Below are 18,049 nucleotides of genomic sequence, written 5' to 3'. Positions count from 1 at the left end.
AGTTACCATTTGAGTTTCACTTACAATTTGGCATTCGAATGTCTTGACTATTGCCTCTAGGAAGCCACAAAGTCAGAACTGGCCATCATCATACAAGAACAATGCCTTACATGGGATTGCTTTGAAATTGTCAGCAAAAGTCGTGTTGCACAATGAATATCAATTCCGACTTTGCAAACTGTAAAACACAAAACATCTTTGCTCTAGAGTCCCAATTTTTGTTTACAGAACTTCCTAGAGGTAGTAGTCAAAAATATTCAAATGCAGATGGTAGATGAAACTTGAATGGTTAGTCTATTAATTGGTGAACATTGAATACTTCTTGGGTAATAATTACGGTAATTTAAAGTGGTAACATTCTTTTTGGAAGACTCTGTATAAACACTAATTCTTACACATTGAAGAATTTCACACAATATACAGTTTTCATCCTATTGTTGATAAAATTGAGCATGCTATGTCAAGAACTTCAGAATCAAAAGTGGAAAATTCATCTGTAATTTTTAGTTTGTAATTTAAAAGTTTTTTAATGCTGATCATAATTTGGAAAAAAACCATGCAGTCAAGATGAGGAAACAGACCCAATTTTTACTATAATGAAAACAGGTATTCAGCTTAAAATTAGTAGTTCTTTTTATATATCCTAACCAAGTTCCCTTTAATTTTGAAAATTTAAAACACTGTTTTGAAGTATATACCTATAATTTAGAAGATAAGTTTATAAAGTCGAAGAGAAATTAGATCTTAAAATAATGGGGTGTAATTTAGTTTATGTTCTGTAATTTTGTTAACTTACAACTAACATTTATTAAATATTCAATGAGTACCTCTGCACAATAATTCTACATCATCAGAAAAAGAGACTATAATCAAATTATTGATCAAAATGCTAAATGTAAGATTTCCTTGTACCATTTAGTACTTCCATCACGACTTAACATCCATTTAGCATATTAAAATCTTTGGCTAGTTACAAACAAACCTGTTAATTTCCCCATGTGACAACTGCTATCACTTAACATTAAAAGAACTTGTGGGGAATAAACAAACATCGGTAAGCACAAACACAACCAAATGAAACGTGAAGAAGCAACTTTAATTACACAAAAACTCAGTAAGTGTCCAATAACAAAAGTTTCGTAGAAATGTGTCAAGAACACCAACTTTAAAGTTAATTTCAACAAAGGTTAATTTGACCTTTTGTTTTTTTAATTCTAAACTAAGTAGTAAACAGTTTTATTCTTTGTATCTAAGGAAACAATTATTAAACTATCTATCTTATTTAGTTTATCAAATATAAAAAAAAATGTAGGAAATTACTTTAAAAAAAGCAAATTCTTTGTACTTCATTATATTATTAGCTTATGAGAGGTGCTAAATTGCCACTTTTAAGATGATTTAACAAATTTGACTGAAATAATCAGACTCAATCTGATAATTTCATTAAAGAAATCCCAAATTTAACTATAAACTTTTTAATGGCATTTTTTTTTTTGAATGTTGAACAAATGTATATGCAACAACCAGTAAATATATCCAGTGATTCTCTAGTTACTAAAATCAGATTTTTTGAGTAAATGTAACAAATTTTATTGCTCACAAATTCTCTGGGAACAAACTGTTAATAAAAATTTTAATTTACATCCTTAAAATAAATGTATTATTATTATTTATATCATTAATTAATAAATTGAAAAGATCTTTAAAAGAATATTGTTCAAAGCATAAAATTTTTCATTTGATACAACTTAAATGGTGAATAAAAGCAAACATATTATGTCTTATCCACTGTTGTGCACTAATTTAAAGTATTATCAAATTAAATTTTATATCACTGAATACTCAGCAAGTCATTTTGTACTATTTATGTATTCAAATATTTTAAATAATACAGTAAAACTCCATTTAAACATGTTCCACACACTGACCAAGATAAACTGTGCGCGAGTATTTTGTCAACAAATACAAGAGAACACAACATGTTGCACTTTGTTTTGCAACTCTTGGCCAGGTAACATCCTTTATTGAGGAATATGCTGTACACACCAGTTTTTTTATTACCTTCCACATACTCCTATCATTAGAAAGCCTTTGTAATGATTGGGATGTAGACATGAGTAATTTTAATCGAAGAGAAAGCAACGACCTAGCTAATCTATATGTAAAAGGGTTGTGGAATTTATACTGATGATTTTGTCTGGATTTGGAAATGATCATTGATGAAGTATTTGCTTAGAGACAGTAATGTGTGCTTTCTGTAACTGACAGATTCCATTTGGGCTATCTAACTTTGAAAAGACATGACAAACAATTAAAAAATGATTTTGTAGAATTCTAAACACTACTGTTACAACATTAAGTATAATATTTACATGCTTAATGAACTTAAAAGATACTATGATTCAAAGTTTAATGTTTTTAACATCAAATAATGAATCAACAATCCAGAACAGTGCACGTATAAGTTATGTACTCAACTTGCTCAAGAGATTTATAGCAAACCCAGTCATAAGTCATCATATTTAACAAGTATAATACAACACAGATAATAGCGAGGTTGAGGCTGAAGTTTTAAATGCGAAAACGTGTACATCGGACGTTCAGTGCCACTTTCCTGTAAGCCTAGAAGTTTGACAATGGTGTTTGGAATGTCGAGCATGATTCCACTGACTTTCCAAACACCATTGTCAAACTTCTAGGCTAACAGGAAAAAGCACCAAGCATCTGACGTACACGTTTTCGCATTTACAAGTTTGACCTCAACCTCACTAATAAGTAATCCGAATTTAGAGATATTAACCTGGAGATATTAACAAGTTACTAAGCATTGCATTATCAAAGTTTTTGATTATCCGAGATATCCTTGGTCTACATTACCTTGAATAACCCAAACTCTACTGCATTTGTAACTATTACAATCAAATAAAACATTCATACTGTACCTGATAATATGCTTTATCTTTATGACAATAAACTAGATTATTATTCTTGGAATTTTATATTTTGAGATTAAAAGACTATGATGATGAAACAGCAAAAATGTCCTGAGAAGACTAATCTGGTTCATTGTCATCGAGATAAAGCACTATCAGATATGATAAGAATGTTTACTTCATAACATTACTTACTTTAATAGAGAAACAGAAAATATGTTAAGAAATTGGCTCCAATTGCCTTAAAAAATTTGTATAAAAAGGAACTGAATTATGCATTATGGACTTTCATTTATCGGTTTCGGTAAACAAACTGAGCATATAAATTTGCAGAAAATTATAAAATAATACTTCGATGTTATCTTCTAAAAAAATTAAAGCATATAGTCAAAGTAGATAATATTTGACTGATAGTTTAGCAATGACTTTTGGATTTTGAATAGACCTGATCCTTCTAAGAGTATTACTTATGCAATTACTGGAATGGAAAGTTTTCTGAGCTATAAAACACTTTCCAACAGGGCTTAGTCCATTTTCCAACTATAAATATCAAAAAACAGATTGTTATAAAATTTAAATATATATACAAAAAGGCAGCTAATCATTACTTATTTTTAAAAATGTTAACTGAAACAAACTTTGAATGAGCAATATGCTATCAACATAGTAATCAAAATATTGCAAAGAATTTTCAATTCTATATGTAGATAATCTCTAAATGATGAAATTAGGGGAAAAACTATTCTTTAGACATTAGTGGACATAGAAAGTATATGGAATTAATGTATTTCAAATAAATTTGATGTTTTTTTCTGAAAAATCATCATTAAAAATTTTCATTAAGATTGCAAGGTGTTGAATATACAGGACGATCAAACGAAGTTTACTCATCAATAGTAATCTTGAAAATGCTAAAGTCAAAGTTCCAGGCAATTTTCCTAGAGTCAACAGTAAATAAACTTTGAAAATTTAATCATTTCTCATAGTTCAAAGCAGGGAAATAACAAGTGTAGCCAGTTTATGATGTCACTAACTATAATCCTTAGAAGTAAAATTTTTTGTCCAATCATCTGGGATGATGCAATTTGTTATCTTTGTTTGGTACATGACATTATATTCAAACTGTTTTATTATCTGACATTTATTTATCAGTGTGTTTTAAGAAAAAATTTTGGCTTTTTTCTCCTCTTATAAATCACAAAACTGTCAAAAAATGGAATGTATGAAAAGTACGATTTATAGAAACCATTATATAGTAAGTGGTTGCAAAAATCAGTGTACTCTGTATGTAATGTCTAATACATTCACAACCGAGAACTTAACTGTTAGATAAAAGTTGTGGATTCTAATCTTGTTCCAGGATGGATAATTTCTCTTGCTTATACAAAGTCTCAAAGGTACTTTTTGTACCTTTCATACTTTAGTTTTACGTAGATTTAAAAGGTATATTGAAAAATCTGTTAAAGAAAATATATATGCTCCATAAGTATATTAATATGGCTCTTGATTTACAAGTTTCATATATCCAGTTTGAATAAATGTCACTTTTAAAATTTAGTACTAATCTCCTTTCCTCCTAAATAATTCTAGAGAATTCTGTCATGTTCAAGTATCAACAATCCATACTTCACATATACTTATAATAAAAGTTGGTTGGTTGGATATACATTACAAAATACTCATTCTCTATATCACATATAGATTCTCAAAGTGGGGGTTGTGAAAAATATTTGGGGGGTCTCTGAAATATTGATGCCAGATCAATTTTTTTTCAAATATTTTATAAATTTACTAAGGATTCATGTTTAGAAATAGTATAAATAAAAAATATACAAAATAATTTTTACTTAAATAAATTGCACATATAAATAATAAAAACAATATAAATATTTAAATATGAGCCTAAATATAATATTCATAAATTTGTGTGCTATTGGAGAATCCCCAGAGTTCCACTCTCCGCCTAAACTATGATAGAACAGTTGTCATTTGGAATGGTGTTCGCTAGCAGCGTTGCGTCTGTACGCAAGTCGAGGTAGAAATACAGTAGAGCATCGATTATCCAAAAACTGATCAACCAAAAGAGTTTCAGTCGGCAAATTTGAATTTCCGCTGGTGCTGTGGCGCTGCAATATTTGGCTATGTCTTGAGCTACTCTGATATTATTTTAGTTGATATGTGTTTTTAGCTGGCGGCACTCATGTGACCATGAGAGGGTACTTAAGGACGCACCAGTATTTGAAGGAGACCTTTTTCCCATCGTGAGTGGTAAGTTTTGCTTGTTTTTCTGAGGACTGTGTTGTGCTGAATTGGAACGTTTTGAGACTAGATTAACTTCCGAAATATAATTTTTTTGTTTTTATATTTTTCAATATATTTATTTTGTTTGTGAAAATAAAGAAAAAATTAAGAAAAAAATTTTGTTAGTCTTAACATTTACAAAACTTCAACACAAAGCAACACACAACAGAGAGAAATTTCAACATGGAATAGTTTAATTAAACAAAAGAAATTAACTCCTCCTGAATTTAAATTAACCCCCTCCCTTCGGGATGTTTTTCTACACATACTCATTCTTCGGGGTCCTTTGAAATTTATAAGTGCAAAAGGGGGCCACGGACCAAAAAGTTTGAGAAACACTGACATAGGCAATATGGCCTACAAATGTGTGCAGCTTGTCCCACAGTTCATTTTCAAATATTTACACTTGTAATCATTTTTGATTACAAGTGTAAATATTGGGAATGGTTCAATAAAACACAAGATTTGAATTTATTGATCAAAATTTATTTTGTCTCCTTCAAAATAATCCTTTCCCACTGCAATGCACTCATGTCAATTTTTTCCAATCCCCAAAACACACTCTAAAGTCATTTTTCTGAAACCCCTTCGAGACTTGGAGAGTTTGTTTTATGGCATTGATCGACTCAAACTGGTGATCACCAAAACCGCAATTTTAGCCAAAGAAACAGGACACTGTACCTTGTTGGGTGGATATGGTGCTTCTGGAACTGTACTTGTTGAATTTTTGACCAAAAATTCACAAACAAGAGCATTGTAAGCAGGTGCATTGTTGTGGTACAAAATCCACAAGTTTTCTCCCCACAAATAGGGCTGTTTTCTATAAAATGCCTCATGCAATGTCCTAAAACATTCAAATAATGTTCTATGTTAACAGTTTTGCCAGTTGGAATGAATTTGTAATGCACAACACCACAACAACTGAAGTAAATGGTCTACACTACCGTGATCTGGTCTTTTCAGTTTTACTTCACCTTTCCAGTGCCATTCATTTCATTGTTAAGCTGTTTTAGTGTCAAAAGTATATTTCCATGTTTCATCACCCATAATGATGCATTTTATGGGTAACTGGTCCCTATTCAAACGTTACAGATATGGAGAAAACCTGTTAAACTCCACATGGCCAGCCCATCCTGGCAAGGCTCAAACCCACAACTGAACTACCATGTTCAGGGAACGGAACCTTTTGGCCACTGGTGGGCCGGTTGACAAGATCCAAAAGATACTGGAATATATTCAATAGTGTCCATATTTTTAAATGATAATCATTGAGTACCGAATCTCTGACTTGAGTACAGTGTTGTTTGCCAGTTGATATGAATGGTCTACCAGTGTGTGGTTTTTCTTTGATGTGTTTTCTGTCTTCCTCAAATATCTTGTATCACAAAGTATTTTTTCCCCAACATTTTCATGGCAGTAATTCTGTTGTGGAAACAAAATTTAATGCACATTCTTTGCCCAATTACACTAGACATTTTGTAAGATTGCTGGCACAAGAATTATTTACATACAAAATGAGCATTTATTTGAGAATAAAAACAGAATATGACACATGGACTGCTGCTAGATTTTGATGGAAGTCATACCAAATGACAACATTGCCCTCTTGTAAGGGCACAGTATAAAATAAACCATTCCTGATTCTTTCTGATCACAGTAGTATATATAGAAAATGATAGTAAAATCCTCATACACCCACAATGACACAATATAACAGTAACTCACAATGAAGATAGTTACAGTTATGAACATTATGTATAGTTATAGTAACTATGCACTACACCACCACCTGCAGTGCCCCTAGCAGTAAAATTCAGAAGTTAGTGCTCCTATCTTAAAAACAATGCACAATATAGAAAAGAAAAGTCAATTACAAGTTTCTAAAGCAGGACCAATTTAGTATGAAAAAGCACCCTGCATATGTAAATATTGTGAACAGAAAGCATAGAATGCTAATGTGCATACTGATCACAGACAGTAAAATGCATTTCTCTCATATATTCATTCATTTCTCATGTGTTCATTTATAAAGTGTATTTCTTGTTTTTTCATACTGCATTCATGCTTGTGTGTTGCTCATATGTCAGTGTGTAAGGACTTTACTAGGCATCCTGTTATGTATGTATATATATAAAATCAATCACATACATGTATGTATAAATATTGCAATAATAAAACTGTTGAGGTCAATTTTACATTAGATAAAAGTTTATTAATGTCAAAAGACAGTGATGTTAAAGTTTTGACAAATAAAGCACAAAAATAAACACAAAATATCTATTATTGTGTTTACCAACTAGCTTATCATCCCCTCTTTTTTTATTAATTAGTTCTCATATACTGTTATATTCCAGTTATTTTAGGGGTTCTAAAATAGTGATCAGAAACAACCAAACACCTTAAATTGCCTTTGTTATTTATTAAATTTTCTCAGCAATTTAAGGTGTTTGGTTGTTTCTGATTTAATTTTGCTGAGTGAGTTCACTTCAATGTTAAAATAGTGATGCCACAAATATTTGGCTACTGTTTTTAATATTCGGTATTCGGCCAAATACCAAATCATGGGAAAAAAACGCACATATTACTCAAAAATGTATTTATTTTAATTACAAATTATTACATTTAATACTTAAAATCTATCAGTGGTAAATTGTGATGAATGAAAACAATTTTTTCAGCATTTGTTGATAGCAAACGATTGTGCTTTTCCTCATAAACTATACCCACTTCTGAAAATAGCCTCTCACTATATACACTACTGCTGGGAGACGATAAATAAATCTTAGCAAATTCTGTCAGGCTTGGATACTGTTTTGCGTTTGCTGACCACTACTTCTAAAAGTCTGCCGTCTGATCTAGGCAAACAGTTTTCATATAAAAATCAATCTCATTTGCAATAGCACTTTTCTTCTCCACATTGTCATGATTTTGCATATTTTCTGTAGCAACTTCCTAAAAAAGTTCTAGAAAATGTTGTGTATTTCAATGGTTTTATCATTTTCATTGATATTTACTTTCTTACGAAGTGGAGAAGAATCATCATTGGTACTAGTAGACTTATCACAACTAATTTTCAGAGCTTCTAAAAGAACTTTTTTTGTTTTGCTCTTTGCGTTTGAACAGGAAACTGGTTTTGAAAAGCGTGTCAAGAAAAGTGGCAACCAGATATTTGTCATTCTCATCAAAGTTGAACTGTGTTTCAACCTCAAATTGTGTTACTAATAGTCATAACGACTATTAGTAACACAATTTGATGTAACAATGAACATAATGCGTGTCGTGACACGATCTACTCGCAAATATAACAAATGCGCCCGCAGCGTCGCTACCGCACCCACTGCAATGAGACAGGTCATAACCTGTCACCCGCGAAATGTACACATATTTTGCCAAACATTTGGCGCTTAAGCTGAGAGCATAGCCGAATATTCAGTATTTGGCAAAATCACTATTTGTGGCATCACTATTCTAAAATATAAAATTATAAGGTCAAAGGTTTTTTAAAAAAGAATTAAGGCTAAATATTGTAAATTATATTAATTATATTTTTTTAATTGAAATATACTGTTTATGTAGTAGTTGGTAACTGTCGACAGTTACCCACTACTACATAACGGTAGTATATAAGTATTAATGAGGGTATGATTTTAGATATTGTTTTGAGTCTTGATATATATCATGTAAAATTCTGATAAGAACTCTAACCAAAGAGGACACAACAAAAAATCCAAAATGCATCTTAGATGTCTGAGTTGAATGATGTACATTATATTTGATAGTTTTACAATAAAATAATGGTTTCAAGTATCTTTGTGTGATAACCTCTAAAATAACCGAAATATAACAGTATATGAGAACTAATTAACAAAATATATCACACACTTTTGACATGTATAGAATTTTGTTTATTTTTGTTCTTTACTTGTCAAAAATTTATAAACTCTGAAAGACAGTGATCTTAAACTTTTATTTGATAAAAATCTGGCATGACAAAATAAAAATTTCTTCCATACAATTTTACATTATATGACATTTTAATAATACCATACAAGCTTGAAGCTCATGCCAAATATCACATAACAGGAAGTAAAAACACATTGAGTGTGGCATTAAAAAACTGTTAATGCTGTGCTCAGTGTTTTTTTACTTTCTTTTATCCTAAAAATAATACAACAAATCATAAAAAATTAAAAAATTTCACTTATACAACCTTATACATTTTATTTGGCTGACAATTTAAAAACTCCATCCCTGATCTGTGTAGTATCTTGTCATTAGTAATGGTGACTCTTCTTAACCGCAGTTTTTAAAAAGTATATTTGACTTTTTAAAATTTTTTATTTTTAAATTTTGTAAAAAAATTTTTTCCAATGTCTTTTTTTACAACCAAATTTTTTAAAATTAGCTGCACTATATAACATTTTATTCTATACACTATTATTATACATTAAATTTAATTATTTGCAGTATTTTATTAAAAAAAGTGAAAAGTCAACTATAAACATGGTTAAGACTATATGAATCTTTATTATAAAAAATAGAAGTTGTTAGAGGAATAATGAGCAAATTACATTCCACCATTCGTACAGATGTAAATATTCTACTAACAATCATTAAAAATGCCAATAAAACTAAAAAAAACAACAGAAACTGCAAGGAGGAGTATTACAACTCAGATATTAATATAGACTTGTCAAGGCCATCTAGAAGAGAGAGCCAGGGATTTTTTCCTGGGGTTAGAAAAAACAGAGGTCTCGTAATGGTTCCTATTGGTAGAAATGAATGTTACTTTTACTGACAAAAATCTTTAAAACTGCTGTTTTTATTAATAAAGGAACATATATTTTGTTTGTTCCAATAAAGAAAGAGAGCAAAAGCTGTGATATATACATACAGGTTACATCAGTAGTAGTAGGAGAATGAAGCACTATAATATTGAAAGCATTAGTTTGATTATAAAAGCAAGGTTTTTGTTTACATGAATTAAATATATCAACTAATTAGTCTTTGGACAATTTTCCACCTTGTCAACATTTGCAACCAATGTTGATGCATGCTTGGAGCTATATAAGCCATTCACAGGCCAAATAGATTAACTCCATTTGTAAATCTATATATATAATCGAGACGAGTTAATAATAATAAGCGCAGAGCCCAAACAGTTAGGAGTTGAAAGTTGAAATTTGGTACACAGTTAGGGTACGTCACGAGAATGTGCACTAAAAAGGAATTTTTCGAAATTCCTTCTCACGGGGAGGGGGGACAGGATTAAGGCTTAACACTTTCATTGTTGATGGAAGTGTTAAGAGAAAGCGATGTGCAAGATGCAGATGCAGTTTTTTTCATTTTTGCAGGAAATCGAACATATTTTTAGACCCATCTAAAAATTCTCTAATTAGTCTGGAAACAGGGGGACCCAATTCTTGCATTCTGTGAAAACAGGTAAAGTTGACTATAACATAATAATCTTAATCTTTGCTATCGTTACTTTTGCCCGAGCAACGCTGGGCCTACCTGCTAGTTTTTAATATAATCGCTATTATTTTCAAATTTATCATATAACATTATATAAAATTAGTTACATTAAAGTGTAGCTCTAATATAAAATTTTTTAAAAATTTTAAAAAACAATTTATATTATCAATTTTTATACCTTTTGTTTTTGTGGAGTTAATCGATTTGGCAAGTGACTCATATGACACTCATTAGCGTACTACTACTGATGCACCGAGTACAGACACAATGATGATCAGCAAATGCATGAGGCAATATTAACTTCAAAAAAAAAAAAAAAAACATCTCTATATTGGAGAAGGATCTTCTTCCAATGTTCTCTAGTTGGCCTATGGACTATAAAAGCCATTCTGTTTATGAACAATGGAGCACATTGTTACTGTCAAAAACACCCCAGAACTGGCCAACAAACAAGGCTTCCCCAAGCTTCCACAGGCCATTCGGTTGCCCGACACAAATCCCATCAAAACAAGGCTAAAATTTACTAGAATGTGCAGTGCAAAGATGTTCACAAAAATGCACTTCGCACAAAAATTTTAGACTGTGCCAAGCAAGTCAACATTTCACTGGCTAAGATAACCCAGGGAATGCCCAACTGGATTAAGATTTTGTAGTTTTAAGAAGTTTACATGGCACTTCCATTATATGAATACTATGAAATAAAAAATTGTCCAAAAATAAGGGTGTTTACTTACTTATGGGTTGTCACTGTATACAAAATGTTTAATAGCAAGAAAACAGTACTAAAATTGAAATGTTATTAAATTGGACCTTATTCATATGAACAAGACAGTTTATTTAAACTGATTTGAATCAAGTTTCTGTGCACTTAAATCATTACCTGAGTAAGTATACAATTATTAAAGTTACATATGAAGTAAAACAATGTAATCACTTTTATAAGTAATCAGGCAGTTTCATTGCAATTTACTATTAATATTTATACAATACAATGCATTAACTTACAATCTCTGGACATTCCAACAGCCAGACATTTCTTGAATCTGCAGTATTGACAACGATTTCTATTTAACCTAATTACGAGACATCTTCCATCACGAAGACAACGATACTCTATTTGTTTTTGAATGCTCCTCCGGAAGAACCCCTGAAAAATAAGAAAAATATCAATTTAGTTCTCAAAACACAATATTTAATAATGCACATATATAAAAGATAATTAATAATCCATACTTTAAAAAAAATCAAAATACAAAAGCAAACATTTCAAAGTTCTTTTGGAATTATTTCCCCATTATTTGAATAAGGCATAAACTACAAAGACACAACTTATTAAATTATATATAGGAACTCTGCCATCATCACTAAAAGCTAGTTTTCACTTGAAATACTAACCAACATCTCTCAATATGTAAACAACGTCAAGATTATAAACCTTAGTGTCAAAATACAACACTATAAAGAGAAATATATTAAATATAAAATATTAAAATACACAAAATTATACTATAGTATTATTTTATGTATTATAGTATTTCCCAGAATAATTATTACATCGTTGCAGAAATTGATTTGGTGGATCTCGAATGGTCATCACAACAATAGCAACAACATTGTGTGACATTTTTTTTTATAACCTCAAATTCCTTGCGAACATATCAAACAGATTATAACAGTTTACATAATATACAATATGTTAAACTTCATAATGAACACCACACTATTTTCCTTTGTGTATGTAGACCAGGGGTCGCCAAAGTGGTCGCTATAACATTATAAGGGGGTCGATTATCAAGCTTAGGCGAAGGATAAGGAGAGCTAAGGATCACGCTTATCTGTCTCACTGATTGTCAGTTACAAAAATTATTATTAACAAATATACAATAAATGAAAAACAAATGCAAAATTAAAAGAAATGTATTAAAATAGTAAGTGCTTTGTTTTGCTTGTAACACAAACGTTTTGGTGGGGGTCGATGTGAAGTTTCGAAAACTTGTAGGGGGTCGATGATCAAGAAAGTTTGGCGACCCTTGATGTAGACTAATGAATATCGGTTAGTTCTCTGATGGCATGGAAGTCCATTTATGAAATGTAATTTGGGACTTGGCTATATTATAATTGTTTTTGTTTATATTAATCTGTATTTTTAGCACTTGGATATCATTTTGTTTAATTAATTTGTTTGTTTAATAATTTGTTAATTTTAATTTTCTATGTTAGTACTCTGTTTGGAGTACTTTTTAATTTTTAAATGATTCCAATGCATTCAATATGCTTATGCTTATTTGTTTTATTTTAAACTCGTGTACTTCACTGAGGAAGGCCTATGATATTCTATGTGTCAAAAACATTCAAAACAGAGCATTACAAGATGCTCTGTTTATTCTATATGAAAATAAGTTTGAATATTTCATACTCTATTCTAACTCAGTCTTTGATTATTCTCCAGTTGCACTTATATAAAATATATCATTTTTTACTGTATTCATTAGAAATGGTGTACCTGTTCTAAATGATATTGTGTGTGTGTCACTAGTCAGCATACTAAGCAGAAAGCATAATTGGAATTAAATATTGTTATTAACTACCAAACTTGCTTTTGCTATTCTGAGCTATATCCATGACAAGATAGTGGGGAACAAACTGAATTTTAAGTTTGGGTGTGCACGAAACTGGAGGAAGAACTAGAAAACAGTTCTTGTCTGATTCTATTATCCCCAGTTCATTGCATATAATACTTGGAAGTAAGAATCTAGTTTTATAAACATAATCCATGTATTTTTATAATCATTATAATGCAATTAACAGCAATATTTCATACTGTTGAGGTCCCTCAAAATTAAATCTGAAGTCTGACAAATATCTTTGTTTAAAAGTATAGATAGTTCCCAATTTTGTGATGGAATGTATTCCTAAAAATATGTACAAAAGTTGGATTCTGAAAGTAGTGCAGGAAAGTGCTACAGACTTCTGTTCCGACAAAAGAGAAAAATTATAAATCTCTCATTAAAACAAAGAAGTTTTATTTTCTTTTGCAGTGAATGTATTACAATGCATAAAATACATTAAAAATTAATTTTTCCAAGTGATTCCAATGTTATCAAAAACCTAAATCAAAAAAACCATCAAGTTTTTAAACATTCCAACAAAGCTGAAACAAAACAAGCAAAAGTACTCATTAAATATTTTTTTAAATCTATACTTGGCATGTGAAAAACAATTTGTATGTAATGGTTTGATGTCCCTAGAAAATGATTTGTCCAAAGTTCTTGACTTTAAACAAATCGGTTTGAAAAGACATTGGTCAAACAAACTGAAGCTTGGAAAAAGTGACAAACTGGCAGTTTGTAGCTGTTTTTTAGTGGTTCGTATGGAAGTGAAAACCTGGTTTAAAACAGAAGTGATTAATAATATAAAAACTCCACAAATATCTTTGCTTTCTTTCTGTCTTTTAATCCAGCAACAGTCCAAATCAGAATTCTTATATGCAGAGAGACCCTTTCCTTTGAATAAAATCATGTAAATGGAATACCGTAGATAATACCGGCTGCCAAGATTTTAAATCTTTACTTCATTTAATGTATTTTATTGTGAATTTGGCTAATTTACCAGAAGATACTGTTTCCATCTACATGATGATGTGGGCTGTAGCCTCAATGGAAAGCTCATCTCCGCATATAAGAATTCTGTTTTGGACTGTCATTGGATTAGAAGACTGAAAGAAAGTGAAAATATTTGCAAAGTTTTTATATTTTTAAAAAAATTAAAATTAATTTTTAAAAGTATTTTAGTTTTTTAAAAATATAAAAACTTTCTGCAAACATTTTAAATATTTACTTCATTTAAGAAGTGATAAAACTGTCTTTTAAAAAAGTAACTTGAGTTGTCTGGTACAGCTGCTTAATCTATTTTATAGCAGTATATAGTCGATTTTAATTTTCTTGCATGAAATAACTTGATAAATTCTTTAAGTTGGTGATTATGCATTCATAAAAAAACAAATGTAGTATAATTGGGAGAGATTCGTGGTATAAATAAGATTAATCATAGGAATCTTCATTTACATATTTTGCAATTCATTCTGATAAGTTCCTTTTGGTAATGGTTATGTCCAGTTAAATAAACTTCCAACAACTTAAAGCAGTAACAATTTTAAATCAAACAAATTTTTATAAAATTTAAGATTCAATTTTTAAATAGAAAAAATAGTTGTCTTCTAAAATAATGTGTAGTTTTAGTTTCATTTCTTAGAACTTTAACATATGAAATTTTTAAAATCAAATCTTTCAGAGAACAGACAACTCTGAATCACAAAATCTGAATAGTTTTGTTTTTTGGATTCAAGCAACTAGTCTAACAAAATAAATACTAAAAACTGCAAGTTTTTATTGGAAAAACTCAAAACGTGAGGCAAAAATTAATTATATTTGTAGAAGCAACAGCTACAAGGTCAATGACTATTCCTTTCGAATGGACAATGTAACGTTCAAGGTTTCTTTGTAAAGCAGCAAATAAACGATTCAATGTATTTAAACTAAAATACATGAACCCAATTTTGTTGTTTTACAAAAAATGAAATTAGATTTATTGATGCAGGCTACAAGTTTGTCTTTACCCATGCAGTTTAGGACAGTGACAACTAACCTTTTCTGGATGTGGACCACAAGTAAACCTTGTAGGCTTGCAACGAGCCATGGAATTATAGGTGTTTTTGTTTCTATTATGGGTTTGGCCAGGTTAACAATAAAGTAACAGCAAGGGATGGGGTCCAACACATGCAGACAAAACCATCTATGAAAATTTCTGAAGATCCCTCAAAAGCAGCAGGCTAAATAAATCCTTTGTCTTTTCGATCATCTAGCCACATATTATAAATTCAAACAGCTATTTCTGACAAATATGAAATAATTAAATGGTCCACAAAATGGACATCTATTGTCATGACTGATTGCAAGGCCAAAACATTACCTGAGAATATCAAAACTCAATTGAACATCCCAAAGGAAGAGTTTTGCTCACTACCAGCTTTGTTCTAGTACAAAACAAAAATAAAACATGACATCATCAGTCTCAATAATTTGATAGTTATAATCAGTAAATTGAGAGTCCTTGTTATGAAGGTAAAAATGCCCATTTCAATATTCATCCTTTCCATTATTGTGGTGAATGGGGAAAAATGTCATCCCAGATAATTGGCACTATTTAAATCTGGTATCCCGTAAACAGAACATGTGATTTTTAAAGTAAATAATAATACGTACAACTATCTGACAGTTACTTTACAGTTCCCTTAGATCCTGACCAACAAGTTGCAAAGATAATGCATCAAAGTAATTTGCAATAACTTGCTGAGTCACTCATAGCATTTTTGCTATCATGACTAATGTGATCTTGGATAATCAAAAGTTATGTTAACAGATCTTAATACATCTTTGCTTTCAGTATTACCTTTTTTTTTAGTCAATGAATGCCATTAATTATTACTATAACAACAGGGTAAATCCTGATAGCAAAGTAAAAATTGCCAAGAAGTAAAATTCATATTGAGGAAAATGGAAAACAAGTAAGAAATACTAAATTATGTTCAATTCTTATAATTTTTCCAACTCTGCTCACACTTAATTCCCACTATTTTGGGAATTATGCTTATATATTTCATAAGAGTAATCTAAATATTTTGCTTGTTACTGAGATCTTGCTGTATCATTAAATCTTGAACAAGTTCACCCCAAAGTAGTTGAAAGGAGGAAAAAAAAATCACACAGAACAAAGTACCAGTATAGAATATTTCTTTCATATCCATATCCTTCTACAATATTAAGAGTATAAAACATCTGAACACAGTACAAACTTTGAATTTATCTTCAAGGAGTATGTAAACATGGTATTTAAACTCTCATTTCTCTGCCTAATGCATAGCAAAATGCCAAACTGTTTGCTGTGTGACAACACAAATGTTCAAATACAATAAGAATTATTTGTAATTTTTGCACACCCAACAATTGGAAAATGTTCATGAATAGTAAATTTTAGGGTATAAATTCTTCAATTAACCAACATTTATTTTTTCCAACTTCCTCAAACATGCAAGTTCTTTGTTTTTGAAAATTAAAATTCAACTTTAACCATGATACTTTCAGGTTTCCCAGCTTATTCTTGGTACACAGTATTCAATACATTGTAACAGAAGTGCAAGACAGATTCCATATACCATGCTAGTTACTGACTAACCCCAAGTTCTTATTGCACATGTCAGTAATTTGGTAACCAAGGATGACCTAGAAATCCTATATGTACATAGGGTTTAACTGAGATTTTTTGTGTCTTTATCTCCAAAATAAGCAGAGAACTGTACGTAAAATTCTTCTTGTTCATGCAAATGAAAATTTACATTATTAGCACTCTAATATACCCAAGCCACAAATCTCATACCTATTTACATAAAGTTAATACAATCATATAACTAAATGAGAATTTGATCTTACTTCCAACCTGATACCATTTATATTTATAGTCTTTTTGGCTAGTCCAAAAATGGTCTATGATAAAATCCAACAATTCTATCTGGAGGTAGAAAAATATGTCAAGGAATACAGGTGCAGAATTCTATTTGTGAGTATTTGTTTCAAAGTAACAAAACACAGTAAAGTGATAATGAATGCAAAACAAAACTACTGTTATAACAACACAGTAACTATAGCAACATCATACACACACTAACAATAGTGAAATTTATGAGGGGGGGTGTCATTAATAAAGATTTGTTATGCACAACATTAATGTCATCAAAATTAACAGTTAAAGATCATAGTCACAATTCAAAATTTATCATAAACCTGTAACACAGTGAGCATGCTAAAATTAAGTTTGATATGCAAGGGATGCAACGAAAAATCTTAAAACGTTTAATGTTCACAATGCATTTACAAAAACAGGAAAACACCAAATGTAGTTTTAAACTAATTCTACTAATTTTTTTTCTTAATTGTTAGACTGTTAAAGTAATGCTTACCATCGAATTACAAGTTCAAATGTGTACAATTCTAGATAAAGCAAAACACTTGGCAGCAGATAAAAGTATGGGAATGTGAATGTTTTCAATGGGAAACTATTACAAAGATGGCCATTAACAGGATTGAAAATGTTTAACAGTTTGGGAAAAACAAATAAGTATTATTTGCTCTTTTAAGTTAACTGAAGTGGCTTGATTTAAGCTTTTAGTCTGTTAATCTATTAAATACCATAGCAGTAAATTAATCATGAGCCTGCTGGCTTTACTGTTATAATTATCAGAGTTATCACACCTTTCTGATTTTTTAACTTTTACTATCCAAGAATGC

General features: G+C 30.3%; 1 protein-coding gene across 2 annotated transcripts in view; it reads right to left on the bottom strand.

The window, feature by feature from the left end:
• Positions 1-18,049, bottom strand: part of Eip78C (Ecdysone-induced protein 78C) — a 116,635-nt gene that overhangs the window by 32,905 nt on the left and 65,681 nt on the right. For both annotated transcript variants that reach the window (XM_067265391.1, XM_067265390.1), the window contains exon 3: positions 11,715-11,856. In XM_067265391.1, coding sequence (XP_067121492.1) covers positions 11,715-11,856 — 142 coding nt within the window. The remainder of the gene's footprint in view (positions 1-11,714; positions 11,857-18,049) is intronic.

The sequence above is a fragment of the Centruroides vittatus genome, unplaced genomic scaffold, assembly GCF_030686945.1.
Source record: "Centruroides vittatus isolate TY-2023 unplaced genomic scaffold, ASM3068694v2 contig_221, whole genome shotgun sequence".
Classification (NCBI taxonomy): domain Eukaryota; kingdom Metazoa; phylum Arthropoda; class Arachnida; order Scorpiones; family Buthidae; genus Centruroides; species Centruroides vittatus.
This window is presented reverse-complemented; position numbering and strand designations above follow the sequence as displayed.